The sequence below is a fragment of the Ammospiza nelsoni genome, chromosome 22 (genome assembly GCF_027579445.1).
Source record: "Ammospiza nelsoni isolate bAmmNel1 chromosome 22, bAmmNel1.pri, whole genome shotgun sequence".
In the NCBI taxonomy this organism is placed as follows: Eukaryota; Metazoa; Chordata; class Aves; order Passeriformes; family Passerellidae; genus Ammospiza; species Ammospiza nelsoni.
Window position 1 is genome coordinate 8,773,547 of NC_080654.1, and position 17,277 is coordinate 8,790,823.

Consider the following 17,277-nt stretch of genomic DNA (forward strand, 5'->3'; position numbering starts at 1 on the left):
GGAGTGCTCTCTGCAGCGCCCCCTGCTGGCCGCAGTTAGAACTGCCGCAAAAACCAACTGTGCTGAGCGGGAGGGAAAGTTCTGGGTTTCTCTTGTTTGTTCTGTTCTGGTTTATAAATTTCCCAGTAAAGACCTGTTATTCCTTTTCCTACACTTTGGCCTGGAAGCCCCACCATTTCTGAAATTAGAAAACATTTTTGACATGGGTCTTCATTCTATTCCAGGAACATTCCCACTTTCTTGGCACATATTGCTCATAAACGAGATTTCAGCTCCTGAGCTGCAGTGTGGATGGGACAGACACCTAAAGGGAAGACAGGATCAGGGACTTGGCCACCTCATGCTCTGCCCTTTAAGCCAGTTGGGCCACCAAGGGCCCTCTCCCCAGATGGCACTTCTGGTCCCCCGACCACTCAGGAGCTGGCTTTGGCAGAGTGTCACACTGTCCCCAGTGTTCCATGGCTGACAGACTGATGGACAGATGGGGCCCTGTCTCACCAAAAGCAAGGCCTGACCCACCCCTGCCACACATAGCTGTTCCAAAATATCTCCAGACATCACACTTTTCCTGTCTCTGAAGCCCCACCATGTGCCATGGTCTGATCCCAACTGCTCTGGCAAAGGGGCAGGCTCCAGAACCCTCACAGGGCCTTCGTGGCATTGTTGTGGGATGATCACGGGAGAGGAGGGGTTTGGGAGGGGAGAAGAGGAGGGGAGAAGAGAATCCCGAGCCTTCTGAAGGCCGCTTTGGCCATCAGAGCGAGGAAGATCCAAGGCCATGCCAGGTTACTCTGGCGTGGGAAACATGCTGGGAGGAGTGTTCAGGGTTTGTTACTTGTTGGGGTCTCTCCTAGGAAATTGTTCTTTTTGTGACTCTTTGGACTCTGAAACTTGTTGCTGTTGCTGGTGGTTTCATTCTCTCTTGTTGCTGTTTCAGGAAATTGTTCTTCTCTCAGTCCTTTGGGATCTTTCTCCCTTCACAAGGAGGTTGAGGAGCAATTTTTTAGTGGCAGCACACACAAGAGTGGGTGCCCATGGGTGGGTACCCCCAGTGCCCCCCAGTGTCACAGCACATTCCCGTAGATGTCACTGGGTTCCCGTGGTCGCCCCTGGGGTCCCCGCAGCTCCGCGTAGGTCACCTGGGGATCCTGGAGTGTGGTGGCACGGGGGGACGCTGCGAGACACACGGGCTGTGGGATCTGGGTGGGGTGACACTCGTGGGTGAGGTGTCCCTCTGTGTGTGTCCCCACCGTACTCACCCCCTGCCCTCTTGGTGACCATGGCGTGGGTGTACAGCACCTCCCCCTCCTCTGGGGGGGCCGGGGGATCCGGGGGGACCCTGAAGGAGCAAAGGGGATGTGGGGGAAGAAATGGGAGGTCGTGGTGGTCGGGGTAAAAGGAGAGAGTGTGGTTTGAGCCCCCACTCACCTTTCCTGCTGCTTTCTTGCAGTTGCAGAGGAAAGAGGGGAGGGGTGACTGTGGGATCCGAGGGCTATGACCCCTCTCAGGAATCCTGAACAGCCAAGGGGCCCTCAATTTCCCACAGGACCCCCAAGCATCCCTGAGGTCCCCCAGAATTCATGAACATCCCCAGTGCCCCCGACCAACTCAGCCTCAAGAACCCAAAGCCCGGCAGAGACAGAGACACCCAAACACCCCCAAGGGAACCCCCAACATCCCTGCAGGACCCTCCAGCACCTCCCCAAACCCTAAAGGACCCCCAGAAAAGATCACAGTTCTGGGGCTGTGGGTGCTGTCTAATTGCTCCCCAACTCTGGGGACCTCTACAGCTCCCTGGGACCCCTGTCTCCCCATTGTCATCCACCCATATGGTGCCACTGATGCCAGGTCACAATGACACCCACAAGCAGGTGCAGGAACAAAAGGGCCCAACCGACCCCTGCAGCCACTGCAAGAAACAGAGGGGGACACGGTGTCAGGGTGTCACCCATCATTCCAGGGGTCCTGCACTCCCTAGTGACCCTGTGTGTCGCCACCTGTGTCCCTGTGTCCCCATGTTTTCACTGTCAGTGCCAGCTCAGGGCTGAGTGCCCAGAACACACGGTGCCGTCCTGTCCCAGCTGGTTGGTGGCCACTTACTGGTAGGTGGCCCACATTGATGGCTCTGAGCTCCAGGAGGGCACCCCAGGCAACCTCCTGCCCATTGTGAAGCCAGGTGAAGGTGACAGGGGCTGAACCCACCTGCACCTAGCAGCGCAGGGTCATGGGGTCACCTGCACGCACCTGGTGTGACAGGGGACTGGGGATGATGGTGGCATTGGCCACGGGCACTGTGGGGACACAGACAGGGCTGAGGGCACAGGGAGGGGCTGGCAGCCGGTGTGGGTGGGTACGGACAGGGGGGATGGGTGTGATGGGGGATGTCGGGGATGAGGTCACACCGTGGAGGGGTGAGAGGACACAGGGCAGAGGTGGGGGGACACAAGCAAGGTGTCCGGGGGTCATGGAGGTGCCCAGGCAGGAGACCCAAGGGGTCTCTTGGGGCTCCCTGTACCCATCCTAGCACTCATTGCGCACCGTGACGCAGAGCCAGGCACTGCTCTTCCACATGGCCTCCCCTTGGAGAGCACCTGGCAGCTGTAATTCCCCGAGTGGGAGACCCCCACAGCGGGTGAAGACCCCTGCAGGCCCCCCACCACTTGCCCGTCCTGGTAGAACACGTGCAGGAGGGGGGCTCAGGGTTGCAGGGGCCCGGGGGTGCTGAGGCAGCTGAGAGTGAGGGGGGAACCTACGGTGAGATCACGGGGACCTTCCAGCACTTGCACCATGAAGAGCTCAGGGAAGGAGAGGGGAGGGAGATTTGTGACCCCAAGTTCCCTGGAAGGGGCTGGAGGTGTCAGGGTGGCAGCTCTGGGATGCTCACCATGCACTGTCACTGTCACCAGCGCAGACTCCTTCCACACCCAGTATTCCACCTGGCCTTTGCAGCTGTAGTGGCCACTGTGGTTCAGCTGCAGAGGGGACAGGGACAGCTCGGTGCTATTGGAGAACACCTCCAGATCTGTCTCCTTTTGGTAGAAGGACACCGAGGTGACCATGTTGTTCCACCAGCCCTGGCAGCACAGTGTCACTGTGTCCCCCTCCAGTAGCGCCTGCCCCAGTGCCTGCAGTACCAGCAAGTCTCGGAGACAGAGAGGATTCATCACATCACATGACAGGGATCTGGAGGGTCCTGGTAAAATCAGGACCCCCACTGGGTCGCACTCAGTGCACCAGTGTTGTGGTGTGCTGTAATGTCCCATTTTGGCCTTCCAGGTCACTTTCCCAGGTGTGCCTATACGTCTCTCCCTTCCCCCTTGCCCCCATGCTGAGTGAGTCCTGTCCATCAGGCTGAACATTCCAGCGAGGCGTCGTGTGGTTGGTCAAGTTCAAAGGATGCCCCTATGCCCAGAGGTCATTGGCCTTTCTGGGTGTCATCTTCCCCTGAGACCCTGCCCCTCTCACCTGGTTGGTGGCTCACCTGTACCTCCCCTCCCCCTGTCCCTGAGCTTAAAAGGTGAATGAGACCATGCGGCCGGGGTTCTGTTGGAGCAGTTGCTCACGTTCAGACCTCTGCAACCATGGAATAAACCTCTGGACATTAAACCCTCCAGCAGAATCCTCTCCTTTTTCTCTTCACCATCGCCTGAAGCTATTCCTCCTGAGGTAAACGGGGTTCCTAACAAGCCTGGACTTGTTCAGTGCCCAGCTGCAATCTCCAGCAAGCCAAGGTATCTCTGGGGTGACACACCGCAGTTGCTGCCTTTGGCCCAGCAGCGAGGGTCAGACCGGCCCAGGCACAATCTAACTGGTAATATTGGGAGCCTTTTTTTCCAATACACCAGAGGTCATCAATTCCATCAACAGGATCCTCTCACTCTGGGATGCTCTGGGATGTCCCAGAGCAGGGGACGAGCTCTGGTAACACAGGAGGTGACCTATGGAGCAAAGACCACCAGGGGCCCTCAGGGATCTCGTGGGTCCCAGGCTGGGGACACCTAAACATCCCTCATCATTTGAGATGCTCAGGGGGAAACTGCGCCTGGTGCCAGGTCTGACACACCAGTAGGTGTCTTTCTTGGTGACAGTGATGTTTTCCTGTCCGTCCTGCACCCAGCGCTCCCTGTCCTTGTACCAGGTGGTAGCACTGGCAGTCCCCGAGCCCTGACAGGTCAGTGTCACCCTGTCCCACAGCACTGCCGGCCTCCACGGGGACTCCACAACGAGCTGGGTGGTCTGGGCACCTGTGGGTGACAGGGGACACCAGACTACCAGGGCCAGCGCAGGGCTGAGGACAGCAGGGTCAGGTCGTGGCATCCCCTGAGGACTCACCAGCGAGGCCGAGGGTCTGGGCTGAAAGGGCGAAGGGACAGGGCTGGATGGGGGATGGCACTGCAGGGACAGCAGCACAGGGAATATGGGGTGTTGGGGCTGTCCCCAAAAGGTCTCCATGGGGGCATTGGTGTGGCACAGATGTCTCAAGGGCAGGGACACAGTGGCCAACCCATGCTCAGGAATGGGGACCCTGTGCTGACACTGGTCAACATCAGCAGCCCCACAGCCACATCCCCATGGCCCTGCACCCATGGTCCCATTCCATTGGCACCTGTCCCCATGGCCCATCAGCATGGTGCTTGTCCTCTTGTCCCTGTCCCTGCATCACTGTGTCCCTGTCCCCACAGCTGCCCCAGTCCCAAGGTTCCTTCTTCAACATCCTTGTCCCAACATCTCTCTCCCCTGTCCCCACATCCCAGTTCCCCTATTCCTGAGCCCTGTTCCTGTCCCCAAAAGCCACCCCAGGACTCTGGTCACACTGGGCTCAATGCTCTGCTGACCCTGGGGACCTCAGGGGACCCCACAGCTCCTCTGTGCCCTGTCCTCTCCCCATGCCCGGGGTGTCAGGCCCGTGCCCAGGGGACTCACCCCACAGGAGCAGCGCCACCTTCCCAGCCATCCCGGTGTTCTCAGCCATGTGCACTTGCTGTCACTCATTGCTGTGGCCACCGCTCCCCTGGCTGGTGACTCTTGGATGAAGGGGAAGGAAGCGAGGTCATGTCCGTCCCCACATGTAGGTGGCCCTTGGTGGGGGCAGGGTGGCCACAAGCTGGGCACAGGCCAGGGACATTCTGGGATAGTCTGGGGACATGGTTGGCGATGGTGTTGCCAGGAGTGGGGGGCTCAGGGGATGTGGGGAACCAAGGGTGGGTGTCCAGGGGAATTGGGGTCTCCATGCCTAGGGGGATTCAGGGATGGAAGTGCTGTGGAAACAGGGTCCCCAGGGATTTGGTGTCGTGGCATGTGGGTGCCGGAGTTGGGGGCGCAGGGGGAAAAACGGGACCCTTGGGAATAGGGGTTCTGGGGGAAGAAGCAGCCCATGGGATGGGCTCAAGGCAATGGTGGTGCTGGGCAATGGCAGTTCTGGGATAGAAGTCCCCAGGGAGGAGAGACCAAGGCAATGGGGGTCCCATGGTTGGGTTCCCAGGGGAATGGGGGTGCCCGGGATGCGCAGTGGCTGGGTGGGTACAGGGGTCACAGCTCCTTCCCAGGGTGCTTCAGAAATCGGGGTGACCCAGGGCCCAGCGCTGCCTCCCTGGGGTGCTCATTTCCTGGGGAGGTATCACATGGGGGTCCTGGGTTGCTGTGCCTCTGTGCCCACCCCCGCCCTTGACTTTTTCCTCTCTTTATTTCGCTTATTTCCCTATTTTCCTCACTTTTGTGCAGTGTACCCCCATCCCCAGTTCCTGACGCAGCAATCCTGGGAAACACCTGAGCAAAGAACAGGTTGGGGGCACCCCGGAGAGAGGGAAGATGGGGAGTGGGGGACGCAGGAAAGGGTGGGCAGGCTGTGGGGGATGGGGGTGTTGGGCTGTGTCCCCTCAACACTTTCACTTTCTTTTTCCTAGACAAGAAGGAAGAGGCCATTTGTGCTCAGTTTCAGATGGGAAAGGGGCGGGGTTCTGTCCTGGGGGACACATCAAGGGGGGTCCTGTCCTGAGAGAATCCTGTCCCAGGGGGTGACGTATCCTGGCATGGGGGGTCCTGTCCCAGAGGGTGGCAGTTCCAGAAATGTCCCTGCACGTTCCTGGCCGGGTGCCTGTCCCAGGGGTGGCACATCCTGGGGACCCCTGTCAATGCAAGGGTGGGGCCCAGCCATGGCCCAGCCCCACTGCACAGGGATGGCCATTGCCCAGCCCTGCTCTGGCCAGCGCTAGGTGACAGCCGGGACCTGAGGGTCTTCCCTGCCCCCTTGGCTTTTATTCTGGCACTTTTAGAGCTGCTGCAGAGGTGAGAATTCTGTGGGTGGAAAAAGGCCTGCCTGTGGTTTCCTCAGCCCTGCAAGAAGCACAAGACCCAAAGACAGGCCAAGCAGTGGCTCTGAGAGGGCCTTTGATGGTTTTCAGAGCAGGGCTGGCTGGAAACTCCCCCTGCAGGGGCAGCTGAGAGGGAACCGGTCCAGAAATGCAACAATTGATCACTTTGTCCCTTTGCCCAAGGGACTGAGAAAAACCACAAAACTACTGCAAGGACAACACAATCTGCTCAACAACCTGACCTGGACCCTCCTTCTTGAACAAAACCTGCAGCCCTTTGGAACCTCATGGAAAGAATGTGTGTGTTCTGGATGTGTACACCAGAAGAGAGGGGAAAGTGTGAAAATATTGAGCAGGGGTGGCACACGAGGGGCTGGGGAACAGGGGTGTCACAGCAGGAGCAGGGAGTGTCCATGCAGGGGAATTCAGGGCAGGCTGGAGTGGATTTACCAGGGAATCAGACCCTGAGGCACACACAGGCATTTCCACAGATTCCTGTGCACTGTCCCAAGGATAGACAGAGCTTCTCCCCTTCTTCAATGGGAAGTCAATCAGGTTTCAGGGTGGAAATGAGAAACACAGGGAGAGTTCCTAAATATGGGTCAAGAAAAGGTTTCCTTGTGGGCTGGGTTGCTGCCCAGCAGGCAGGGAATAATCCCATGGAGCTGTTGGACACTCAGGGAGATAAAGCTGCTGTGGGATGCAGCAAGAGAACCAAAACTTCTCATTTCATTGTGATTTGTTTGTGTTTTTATTGTGAGGGATTTGTTGGAAAAGCAATGGGTTCTATAAACCAGACCATTATATACCTTGTCAGATTGATTTTTGATGAGTTTGTTCTTTCTTGGGAAAATAATGCTTTTGCTTTTATTCTATAGATGTATAAGTTTGTCTCAAGCAATTTGGCATCAGGTGTTGCCTGGGATGGAAGGCCAAATGGGGGGACCTGACCCAGGGATGTGTGGAGCAGGGAAACAGAAACTCTCAGGACAGCCCTGGGGTGCCCCAGGGTGGGAGCTGTGCTGGGCCTTGGGTCACCCCAAAATCTGAGGCACTCCAGGAAGGAGCTTTGACCCCTGTGCCCACCCAGCCACTGCCTATCCCTGGCACCCCCATTCCCCTGGGAACCCAACATTGTCCACCAAGAGGGCAGGGGGTGAGTACGGGGAGGACACACGCAGGGGGACACGTTACCCATGAGTTTTACCCCACCCAGAACCCCAGCCCGTGTGTCTTGCAGTGTCCCCCCGTGCCACCACCCTTCAGGATCCCCAGGTGACCTACGCGGAGCTGCGGGGACCCCAGGGGCAACTGCAGGAACTCGGTGACATCTATGGGAATGTGCTGTGACACTGGGGGGAACTGGGGGGTACTGGGGGTGCCCACCCATCGGCACCCACTCGTGTGTGTGCTGCCACTAAAAACTGCCCCTCTCCATCCCCATGGGGGCACAAGGATCCCAAAGGGCTTAGAGAAGAACGATTTCCTGAAACAGCAATGAGAGAGAATAAAACCAACAGAAACAGGAACAAGGTTCAGAGTCCAAATGGTCAAAAAAGGAACAATTTCCAGGGAAAGCCACAAAAGGAATAAACCCCAAACGCTGTCCCCAGCATGTTTCCTCCACCAGAGGAACCTGGCAGAGCCCTGGACTTTCACTGCTCTGATGGCCACAGCGGCCTTCAGGTGGCTCTGGACTCTCTTGTCCCCTGTTCCAAACCCCTCCTCTGCCCTGTACCCAAGACGATGATCTCACAGAGGCCCTGTGAGGGTTCCAGAGCGTCGCTCTTTACCAAGGCAGTCGGGATTAGGGCATGGCACAGGGTGGGGTGTCAGAGACAGGAAATGTTTGATGTCTGGAGATATTTTGGAACACCTGTGTGTGGCAGGTGTGGGTCAGGCCTTGCTTGTGGTGAGAGACAGGGCCCCATCTGTCCATCAGTCTGTCAGCCATGGCACACTGGGGACAGTGTGACATTCTACCAAAGCCAGCTCCTGTGCGACCACATGAGCAGAAGTGCCATCTGAGGAGAGGGCCCTTGGTGTCCCAACTGGCTTAAAAGGAAGAGCATGAGATGGCCAAGTCCTTGACCATGTCTCCTCTTGAGGTCTCTGTCCCATCAACTCTGGAACCCAGAAGTTGGCAACTCTTTAATTGACATTTAAATTAGAAATGTCAGCCAAGGAAAGTAAGAACATTCCTGGAATGGAAAGAAGACCCATCTCTTACATTTTTAAATTTGGAAAATTATGTGGCTTCCAGGCAAAAGTGTAGGAAAAGGAATATCAGCTCTTTACTAAGAAATTTATAAACCAGAACAGAACAAACAACACAAACCCAGAACTTTCCCTTCCACTCAGCGCTGTTGGTTTTTGTGGCTGGCCAGGGAACGGCTTTTCCTCAGGCCTGGCTCTCTCTCTCTCCTTGCCTTGCCCAGGTGCTGCTGGCATTGCTGAGGGGCTCTCTGCAATGGCAGTTCCAGCTGCAGGTCCAGGTCCAGCCCTTGGGCTCCTCCTGTGCAGGCTGAGCTCAGCAATGGGGTGTCCCAGCTCCCTGTGCCCAGGGAGCTCTGGGCAGGGCAGCCTGGGAGGCTGGCACTGAGCCCACTCTCCTGACTCTGGGAAAGGCAGGAGCCACTTTGTGTGCCAGGGATCCCTCTGCTCTCAGCTGTATCTCCTGGCTGTCCAGGGTAACAGAGGAGTGGATCTCAGAAAGGTGCAAGTCCAGGGCAGCTGGAACAGGAGAGAGGGACAGAGCAGCTCCCCTCATTCTGCACTAAGCCTCAGACAATCCTCCTGCCTCTCTGGACTCTGTTCTTCCACAGTGCCGCAGAATCTTCTGCCTCTTGCATTCCCCGTCCCATCACCCAGGCAGCTCCTCTGCCACAGGAGAATATTCTTTATCCAAGTCCTAACACTAGGACTGGCCTCTGCCCTCACTGTTCTCCTGCACTGACTGGGAGTCAGGGCTGATTCCCAGGTGTCCTGCAGGTCAAGGTCCAGCTCCTCACACAACATTGGCCAGCAGCAATCGGGGCTCCAGCAGCAAAGGTGAAGGAATGTCTCCTAGACATGGACAGGGGGAGGTGTCAAGTGGCAGGAAAGGGTCTATGAGAAACAACTTTGATTTTCTGTGAGAAATCTCCCCTCAATTACCACTCTAATTCCTTCTTCAAAAGGTTCCAATGGCTGGAGACAGCAAATGTCCAACAGCAGCTCCATCAGGCACTTCTTCCTGCTGGCATTGGCAGACACGCGGCAGCTGCAGCTCCTGCACTTCTGCCTCTTGCTGGGCATCTCCTGGCTGCCCTCCTGGGCAACGGCCTCATCATCAGCGCCGTAGCCTGCGGCCACCACCTGCACACACCCATGTTCTTCTTCCTGCTCAACCTGGCCCTCAGCGACCTGGGCTCCATCTGCACCACTGTCCCCAAAGCCATGCACAATTCCCTCTGGGACACCAGGGACATCTCCTACTCAAGATGTGCTGCTCAGGTGTTTCTGTTTGTCTTTTTCTGTTCAGCAGAGGTTTCCCTCCTGACCGTCATGTGCTACGACCGCTACGGGACCCTCCTGGGCAGCAGAGCTTGTGCCCACATGGCAGCAGCTGCCTGGGCCAGTGCCTTTCTCTATTCACTGCTGCACACAGCCAATACATTTTCCCTGCCCCTGTGCCATGCCAATGCCCTGGGCCAGTTCTTCTGTGAAATGCCCCACATCCTCAAGCTCTCCTGCTCCAAGTCTTACCTCAGGAAAATTGGGCTCATTGTGGTTACTACCAGTTTATCATTGTGTTGTTTTGTGCTCATGGTTTTCTCCTATGTTCAGATCTTCAGAGCTGTGCTGAGCATCCCCTCTGAGCAAGGACGGCACAAAGCCTTTTCTACCTGCCTCCCTCACCTGTCTGTGGTCTCCCTGTTTTTCAGTACTGGCACATTTGCCTACTTGAAGCCGCCCTCCATCTCCTCTCCTTCCCTGGATCTTGCCCTGTCAGTTCTGTACTCGGTGGTGCCTCCAGCCCTTAACCCCCTCATCTACAGCCTGAGGAACCAGGAGGTCAAGGCTGCAGTGTGGACACTGATGACTGGATGGTTTAAGAAACCCTAAACTGCTGGTCATGTTCTGCAATATGCTTGCAATTCAAGTTGTCTTTGATAGTAGTTAAGTTTGGTGCTTTATGTGTTGTCTTTTTCTTTTGTTTTAGTTTTTTTAAGATTGTCCAGAAATAAATGCCATTTTTTGTGCCATTTCTATATTTGTTTCTTTCCACCTTTGCTGTAGTCATAGACTGTGTAAATGAGGTGCTGCACTCTCGGTGGCTTCAAATGAACTAAAGTATCTCCCAGCAGTTTTCAAGGGAGATCCCCTTTTTTTCCTTCTCTGGAGCTGCAGCAGCAATGTCTGTGTGCAGAGCTGGGGGCAGATCAGCGCTGACTCAGCAGCTGTGCCCAGCAGCAGCAGCACTTGGTGTTGCCAGTGCTGCTGCCGTGGCCCTGCCCTGCTGCCCTGGTGGCCCTGGTGTTGCTGCAGGGCCTGAGTGCTCTTGGGGCTGGGCACAGCCCTGGAGGTGGCACTGCCGGGGCTGCAGCAGGAACAGGCCATGGGCACTGCTGGGGCAGTGCTGACACCTCAGCCCAGGGCCTGGGGGCTCCAGGCTCCTTGCCCAGGCTCTCTCAAGAACACGGCCAGGCCAATGCTCAGCACAGAAAGAGCCCTGTGAGCAGCCCCAGGCTGGCCGTGGGCAGGCTGGGGGCAAACAGCATGGCTGGGGCTCTGCAAGGGCCCTGGGGGAGATGGGAAGGAGCAGCAGAGCAGGGGCTGATCCATCCCCAGTGCTCTGCACAGCCCAGGGCAGCGTCCCAGAGTGTCCTCATGGAGCTGCCCACAACATCCCCCCTGTGCAGCCCTGGCCTCTGCCCCAGCTCACACAGGTGCCCCATCCTTGCAGGCACAGACACGGCAGCACTGGCTCAGCAGCCCCTGTTTGCATTGCACAGAGCAGGGGGAGCACCCCCATGATGTTGGTGTGGGGACATGAACCTGAGGGAGCACAAATGCCATCAGCCCCTGGGGCCAGCGAGGGCTGGGGGACACCAGGGAAACCACTCAGGTTTCTCTTGGCCTCTGCACTCAGCCAGAAACTTTGCTCCCATCAGCTGGGAGTTTTCTGTCCCACTGCAGATGCTGTTGCTCAGAGCCAGGGCTGTCTGGCAGCCACCCCAGACTGCCCCAAGCATTTCCTTTCCTTCAACTGTGCTTTCGTTCTTTTTTCCTGATCCAGATTTCTTCCTCTTGCCCACCCCTGTTCCCTCCCCTGCAAACAGCCCATCCCTGTTTGCCCTTTCCCCTCTGGCCCCACTCCCCATTGCAGTTCCTGACTTGGCCCCATGGGAACATCCCTTGGGCAGCAGGATCATCCTACAAATGCTGCAGGAATTGTCTGCAGGCTCCTGCAGTGCCTGGTGCTGCTCCCTTGCCAGAGGCACCCCCGGCCAGGGGGGCACATCTGGGCTGCTGTGTCTGGCTCTGGGGCTCCCTGTTCTGGGCAGTGAGGAGGAGCTGCAGAGGCTCTGCAGGACTGACAGGATGGGCTTTGGGGTGGGCAGGAGAAGCTGAGGGACCTGGGCTGCTGGAGCTCCTGAAGAGGAGGCCCAGGGCTCCTCCTGCAACTGCTCCAAGGGTGGTTTCAGAGAATCACAGAATCAACAAGGTCTTAAAAGACCTTGGAGATCATCAAGTCCAATCTGTGCCCTGATACCACCTTGTGTCCCCTGAGCCTCCTCTTCTCCAGGATAAACAACCTGAGCTCCCTCAACCACTCCTCACAGGACTTGTGTTGCAGACCCCTCACCAGCCTTGTTGCCCTTCTCTTGACACACTCCAGCCCCTCCATGTCCTTCCTAAACTGGGGGCCCAGAACTGCAAAAGCACTCAAGGTGCTGCCCAAGCAGTGCTGAGCACAGGGGAAGAATCCCTGCCCTGCTCCTGCTGGCCACACCATTCCTGATCCATAGGAGTGCCAGGGGTCTGATGAGAGAAATGGTGGGGAGGGAGTGGGGATAAGGTCTAATTGATTGTCAGGCATGAAGGGTCTTGATTTTCATATATGTTCAAATTGCATTAGAAGGTGCAGGGGGTCAAAATCAATTGCACATTTCTGAAAATCTATCTATAAACAGGAAAAGAAAACAGGACAAAACAATTTTTTACGTCTTGTTTTCAATACCATATATTGACTTTCAATATACTTCTGGAATGTGCATAATTAACCATAAGAGAATTGAAAACAAATTATTCCTAGGGACTTTTCATGTTCAGGTGTTTTGAACAAATATTTATGTGCTTTTCTCACTGAATTCCTGAACTTAAGAGCTCAAGAAAGAAGAGGCCACTGGAGTAATTAAATTCATCAGCAACCTCCAAGTGGCTGAGGATCCATCCTCATCAGAGCAGCAATGAACAGAAATGGGCACAGCTTTGTGGCTGCCCCAGCTTTGGCCTGGGCCCTGGGCCTGGAGCATGAGGGCCCCAAGGCCGGAGCTCTTGTGCTGCCCTGGGCAGATGGGATGGCAGCAGGGGCTGCAGAGCTCTCAGCACCTCAGCCCGAGGGCAGCAGGGCAGCCAGGGAGCCTCCTTTGGCCTTGGCCAAGCACCTTCCCCCATGGCTGGGGCTGCGTCCTGGGGCAGCTGCAGCTGCTGCTGTGCCCTTGCCAGGGGCTGAGGCCGTGGGGCAGTGCCCAGAGCAGCCTGGCCTGAGCAGAGCTGTGGGGCCAGAGCCGGCTGGGCTGGGCTGGGGAGAGGTCAGCCAGAAAAGGAGGGAAGTGAAAGAAAAATGAATGAGTGGGGACCCCGGGAGGGTTTGACCCAGGGGGAAGGAGGGGATCCCTGGTCCAGGCACCTGTAGGAAGGTCGTTGGGCAGGAGGGATTTACTCAGTAGGGAGACTGAGAAAGAGAGTGAATGAATAGGTTCAATTTCCTTGGAGGGGTTGGTAGCAGGCAATTTAGTATGTGATTAGATGGTGAGAGGACGGGGCTAATAGATAGAGAAAGAGGGAGAGAGAGGAGTGGAACAAGTAGATTGCAGAGGGAGAGATAGGAGTGGAACAGGTAGATTGAAAAGGCAGTGTGACAGAGTAGTAAGTGAGGAAGTTGAGTCACGAGGTGAGTGTGGGAAACTAAGACTCTCCTGGTACCGGGGATTTTTTAGTTTGTTGCCGCCAGAAATGGTTCAGGGAAAGAGTAAGTTCCTTGACCCAGGGGCTGCGGATTGTGTGAAAAATTTGCAGTGTGTGAAAAATTTGAGGTATCTGGGAACTGTGAAGGGGGTTCTCAGCGGGGGAGCGTTCCTCAGGACAGCCCACTGGGAATGATAATGCAGTTTTGGGATGAATGGGGATCCCGAAGAGAAGAAAATCAAGAAATTCAGAGGGCAATGCCTAAGGGACATAATATAGGAAAAGCTTTGAGTGAGCATCAGAAAAAATATGAGTCCCCAGCAGAATGGTTAAAAAGATTAAAAAGAGACTTGCAATTATATTCAGGTATAAATACTGATACTGCAGTAGGGCAGGTTCTGTTAAAAATTCAGTTTGTGACCAGGTCTTGCAGTGACATCAGGAAAAATCTGGAAAAATTAGAAGACTGGCAGGACAGGGGACTTCAAGAGTTACTGAGAGAAGCACAAAGGGTGTTTGTGAACAGAGATGAGGAAAAGCAGAAAGCAGATGCCAGAATTTTGGTGGCAGCAGTTCACGAAATGCAGGCAGCTTTGAATACAGAAAAATCTGCAGGGAAAAACAAACAGCCGATGTCAGGATCTATTTTTAGGAACACAGGACCTGTGCATTTTTCCCGCCACAAGAAAAGACACTTAAAAAAATTCTTGCCCCACTTTGAAGGGTGCAGGACACTCCTGTTTTTATTGTCATAAAAAGGGGCACCTGCAATAAAATTGCAGAAAGAAACAGCAAGATGAGAAAACTACTCAGGAGAATCAGAGAGGTCAGGAGTTTTGTTTAATGAAGAGGACCAAAATACAACCAAAAGAGCCCTTGATAATAAAGCTAAAAATAGGTCCTCAGAGTGAAGAAGTTATATTTTTAGTCAATACAGGAGTTTCTTGGTTGACAGTGACAAAATTACCCCAGGGAGATATGTCGTGAGTGAGTTTCAGTCATTGGAATTATGGGAGAGGCTTCCCTGTAATAAAAGGAGTGCAAATTGAAACAGATGACAAATTTGGAGTCAATGATTTATTGTTGATACCAGAGGCCGAGAATAATTTGTTAGGCAGAGATTTAATAATAGCCTTAAATTTGCAGATAAAACCCTGTGAAGGAAAACTTACAATTTATTCTTTAACTGAAGAAGATAATCTAGAAATTAATGACACAGGTTGGCATTCAGGTGAAGTGGGAAAAAGTTTAGGGTAAAGGAGTCTGGTCCCCTCCGTCCCTCCTGGTCAGCACAAGCCTGTGAATTTTATGCATTACTTTGTGCATTATTAATACTAAAAGGGCAAGAAGGGACTATTTATACAGACTCCAAATATGCTTTTAGTGTAGTACATACTTTTAGAAAAATTTGGAAGGAAAGAAGACTTATAAACACTCAAGGGAAAGGGTTAGTAAACGGGGAATTAATAATTCAGATACTTGAAGCTTTAAAAGGCTCAAAGAAAATAGCAGTAGTTCATGTAAAGGGACACCAGAGAGGGAGGGATATTAGAGTCCGAGAAATAATTTGGCTGATGAAGAAGCAAAAGAAGAACGACCTTAAGAAAGGGAGATACTGAAATCATCACCTAACAAAAAATAGAAATTCAGCAAGAGACGCTTTCCCTTCCACTAGAAGAACTGGCAGCTATAAGGAAAGTAGGAGTAACATTTAAGGAGGGAAAGTGAGTTTTTCCTGATGGCAAGATTATGATGCCAAAACCAGTGGCACATTAGATCTTAGATAACTTGCATAGACAGACACACTGGGGAGCAAGAACCTTTTGTGATCACTTTTTAAATTTTATGGGTGTATAAGGATGTTTGAAATTGGAGAGCAAATTACCCAGGGGTGTCTCACCTGTCAAAAGGTAAATAAGAAAGCGTTAAGAAGCCCTCCCTCTGGAGGATGCAAAACAGCCTTCAGGCTATTTGAAAAGATCCAGGTTGATTGTATAGAATTGCCTAAAGTGGGTTGGTGGAAATATTTCTTAGTTATAATAGATCAACTAACTCAGTGGGTTGAAGTATTTCCAGCAGCTCAGGCTACAGTTCAAACAGTAACTAAAATACTGTTAGAACATGTAATTCCACTAATATGAGAATATGGTAGTGTTAGCATTCAAAAACACATAATCACGGGGGATTATATGCGGTGCTTTTTATTGAAAAGCTCTGGGAATCAGGGTATATTCAACCCAAATCTGATTCCGACCATACATCCAAAATGATCATGTTTTTATACTCTATCGTTACATAACTTTCATGTTAATTATTAAACTTATGTTGTTCTATTGTATCCATAAATTTAACCCCTCTCTGAATTTCCAACATAGTTTCTCATTATTCTTCCCATGGTTATATAATAATTACATTTAATTACTAAACAATCATCATATCTAACAATTATATAATTTATCATACTGCTTACGCAGGTGCAGTTGATCTGGGAAAGCACAAAGCCTAACATTTTAGATTCTATCTTTAACTTTTTCCAGGGCTCCACTATCAGTAGGATTTAAGTTGCTTTTATTAACCCTGATTTATTAAGAATGAACTAGGCACTCTGGAGTGGCTGCCAACCGCAATTCCCTTGAGCTCAGATGCAGAAGAACACCGGTGGAAAAGAATAAAAAGACTTTCTGAATCAGTGTGAACGGCCTAAAAAGATCAAAGATCTCCTCCAGGATCACCCACCAGCAACATTATTAGAACTGATTACAAAATTGCAATTCCAGAAACTGAGATTGATAACACCTGTTGCTAAAAGAGCTCAGAGACAAGTAAAATGTTGGGAGTGTAGTAAACATGGTTTAGGGTGTCATCCCTGGATATGAATTGTTTGCACACTTTGCTTTAACTTATGGTGGAAAGTAAGAGGGAAGAGAAGGAGAGACAATTGATTTGCTTGCTTTGCTATGGTTATGTATTTATTCAGCTAATTATAGAATGCATTGCTAGTGATTTTTTAGATACCTTTGAGACTAGACCCTTCCAGCAGCAATTGGATTAATAGAGAACTTAGATCAATTGATTTTTGCTATATTGGCTATTGCACAAATAAGAGAATGAGCAGCTCATAATATTATAGACCAGTGTCTCAAAATTGATAGTTGTGGGGAAGAAGAAGTCTATATACCACAACGTAGGTGCATTTCAGGGGCACATTGGCATGGTGAGTGTGCATATTGGAGGCGGCAACTTAATGAACTCCCCGCCCTGGAAGCAGAAAATAATTAGAAAAATCTTATTGTGGTTGGCACATCCCTGAAATTTTGGAAAATACAGGTTTATGGTACTCCAGCCTAATCTTTTCCCTGTTCTTTTCATTTTAATTATTTCTTTTTAACAAGCTAGAACTCGGAAATGGCATTTAAAAGGAGACAAGCAAACTCTGTGGGGCTATGGGTACCAAGGAAACTAAAAGGACCAGTGACTAGATCCCGGGATATTACCTTTGCTACCGAGAAGACTGGCATCTTGGCCCTTGGTTTCAACCCAAGGGCCCTTGAGAAAGGTAGAAAGGTAGATTTCCTGAGGATTATTTTCACTGTGATCATTCTGGTACCCTTGGCAGTTGGCCAAAGCCAGAGAGCCACACTGGAAAGAGTTTCAGCAATGAAAAAGCAATCAGGGCAAAAACCAAGTCCCAGCAATTTCAACATTTGTGACTATTGCAATCAACCTGTGTGGATTAAGGACAAGGTGGAATCTGTGTGTGTAACACACCTGTATGTCAGTTCTGCCTGCT

The 17,277-nt window shown here is 52.7% G+C and overlaps 1 protein-coding gene across 1 annotated transcript; it reads right to left on the reverse strand.

Annotated features, from left to right (window-relative positions):
- Positions 1–1,064: 1,064 nt before the first annotated feature.
- LOC132082862 (low affinity immunoglobulin gamma Fc region receptor II-like) lies at positions 1,065–4,972 on the reverse strand. Its single transcript, XM_059487275.1, has 8 exons — positions 4,924–4,972; positions 4,333–4,353; positions 4,060–4,244; positions 2,885–3,125; positions 2,235–2,291; positions 1,429–1,513; positions 1,260–1,339; positions 1,065–1,174 (listed from the first exon to the last, which is right to left on the reverse strand). The coding sequence occupies exons 1-8, from the start codon at positions 4,970–4,972 to the stop codon at positions 1,065–1,067; spliced, it is 828 nt and encodes a 275-aa protein (XP_059343258.1).
- Positions 4,973–17,277: the final 12,305 nt, after the last annotated feature.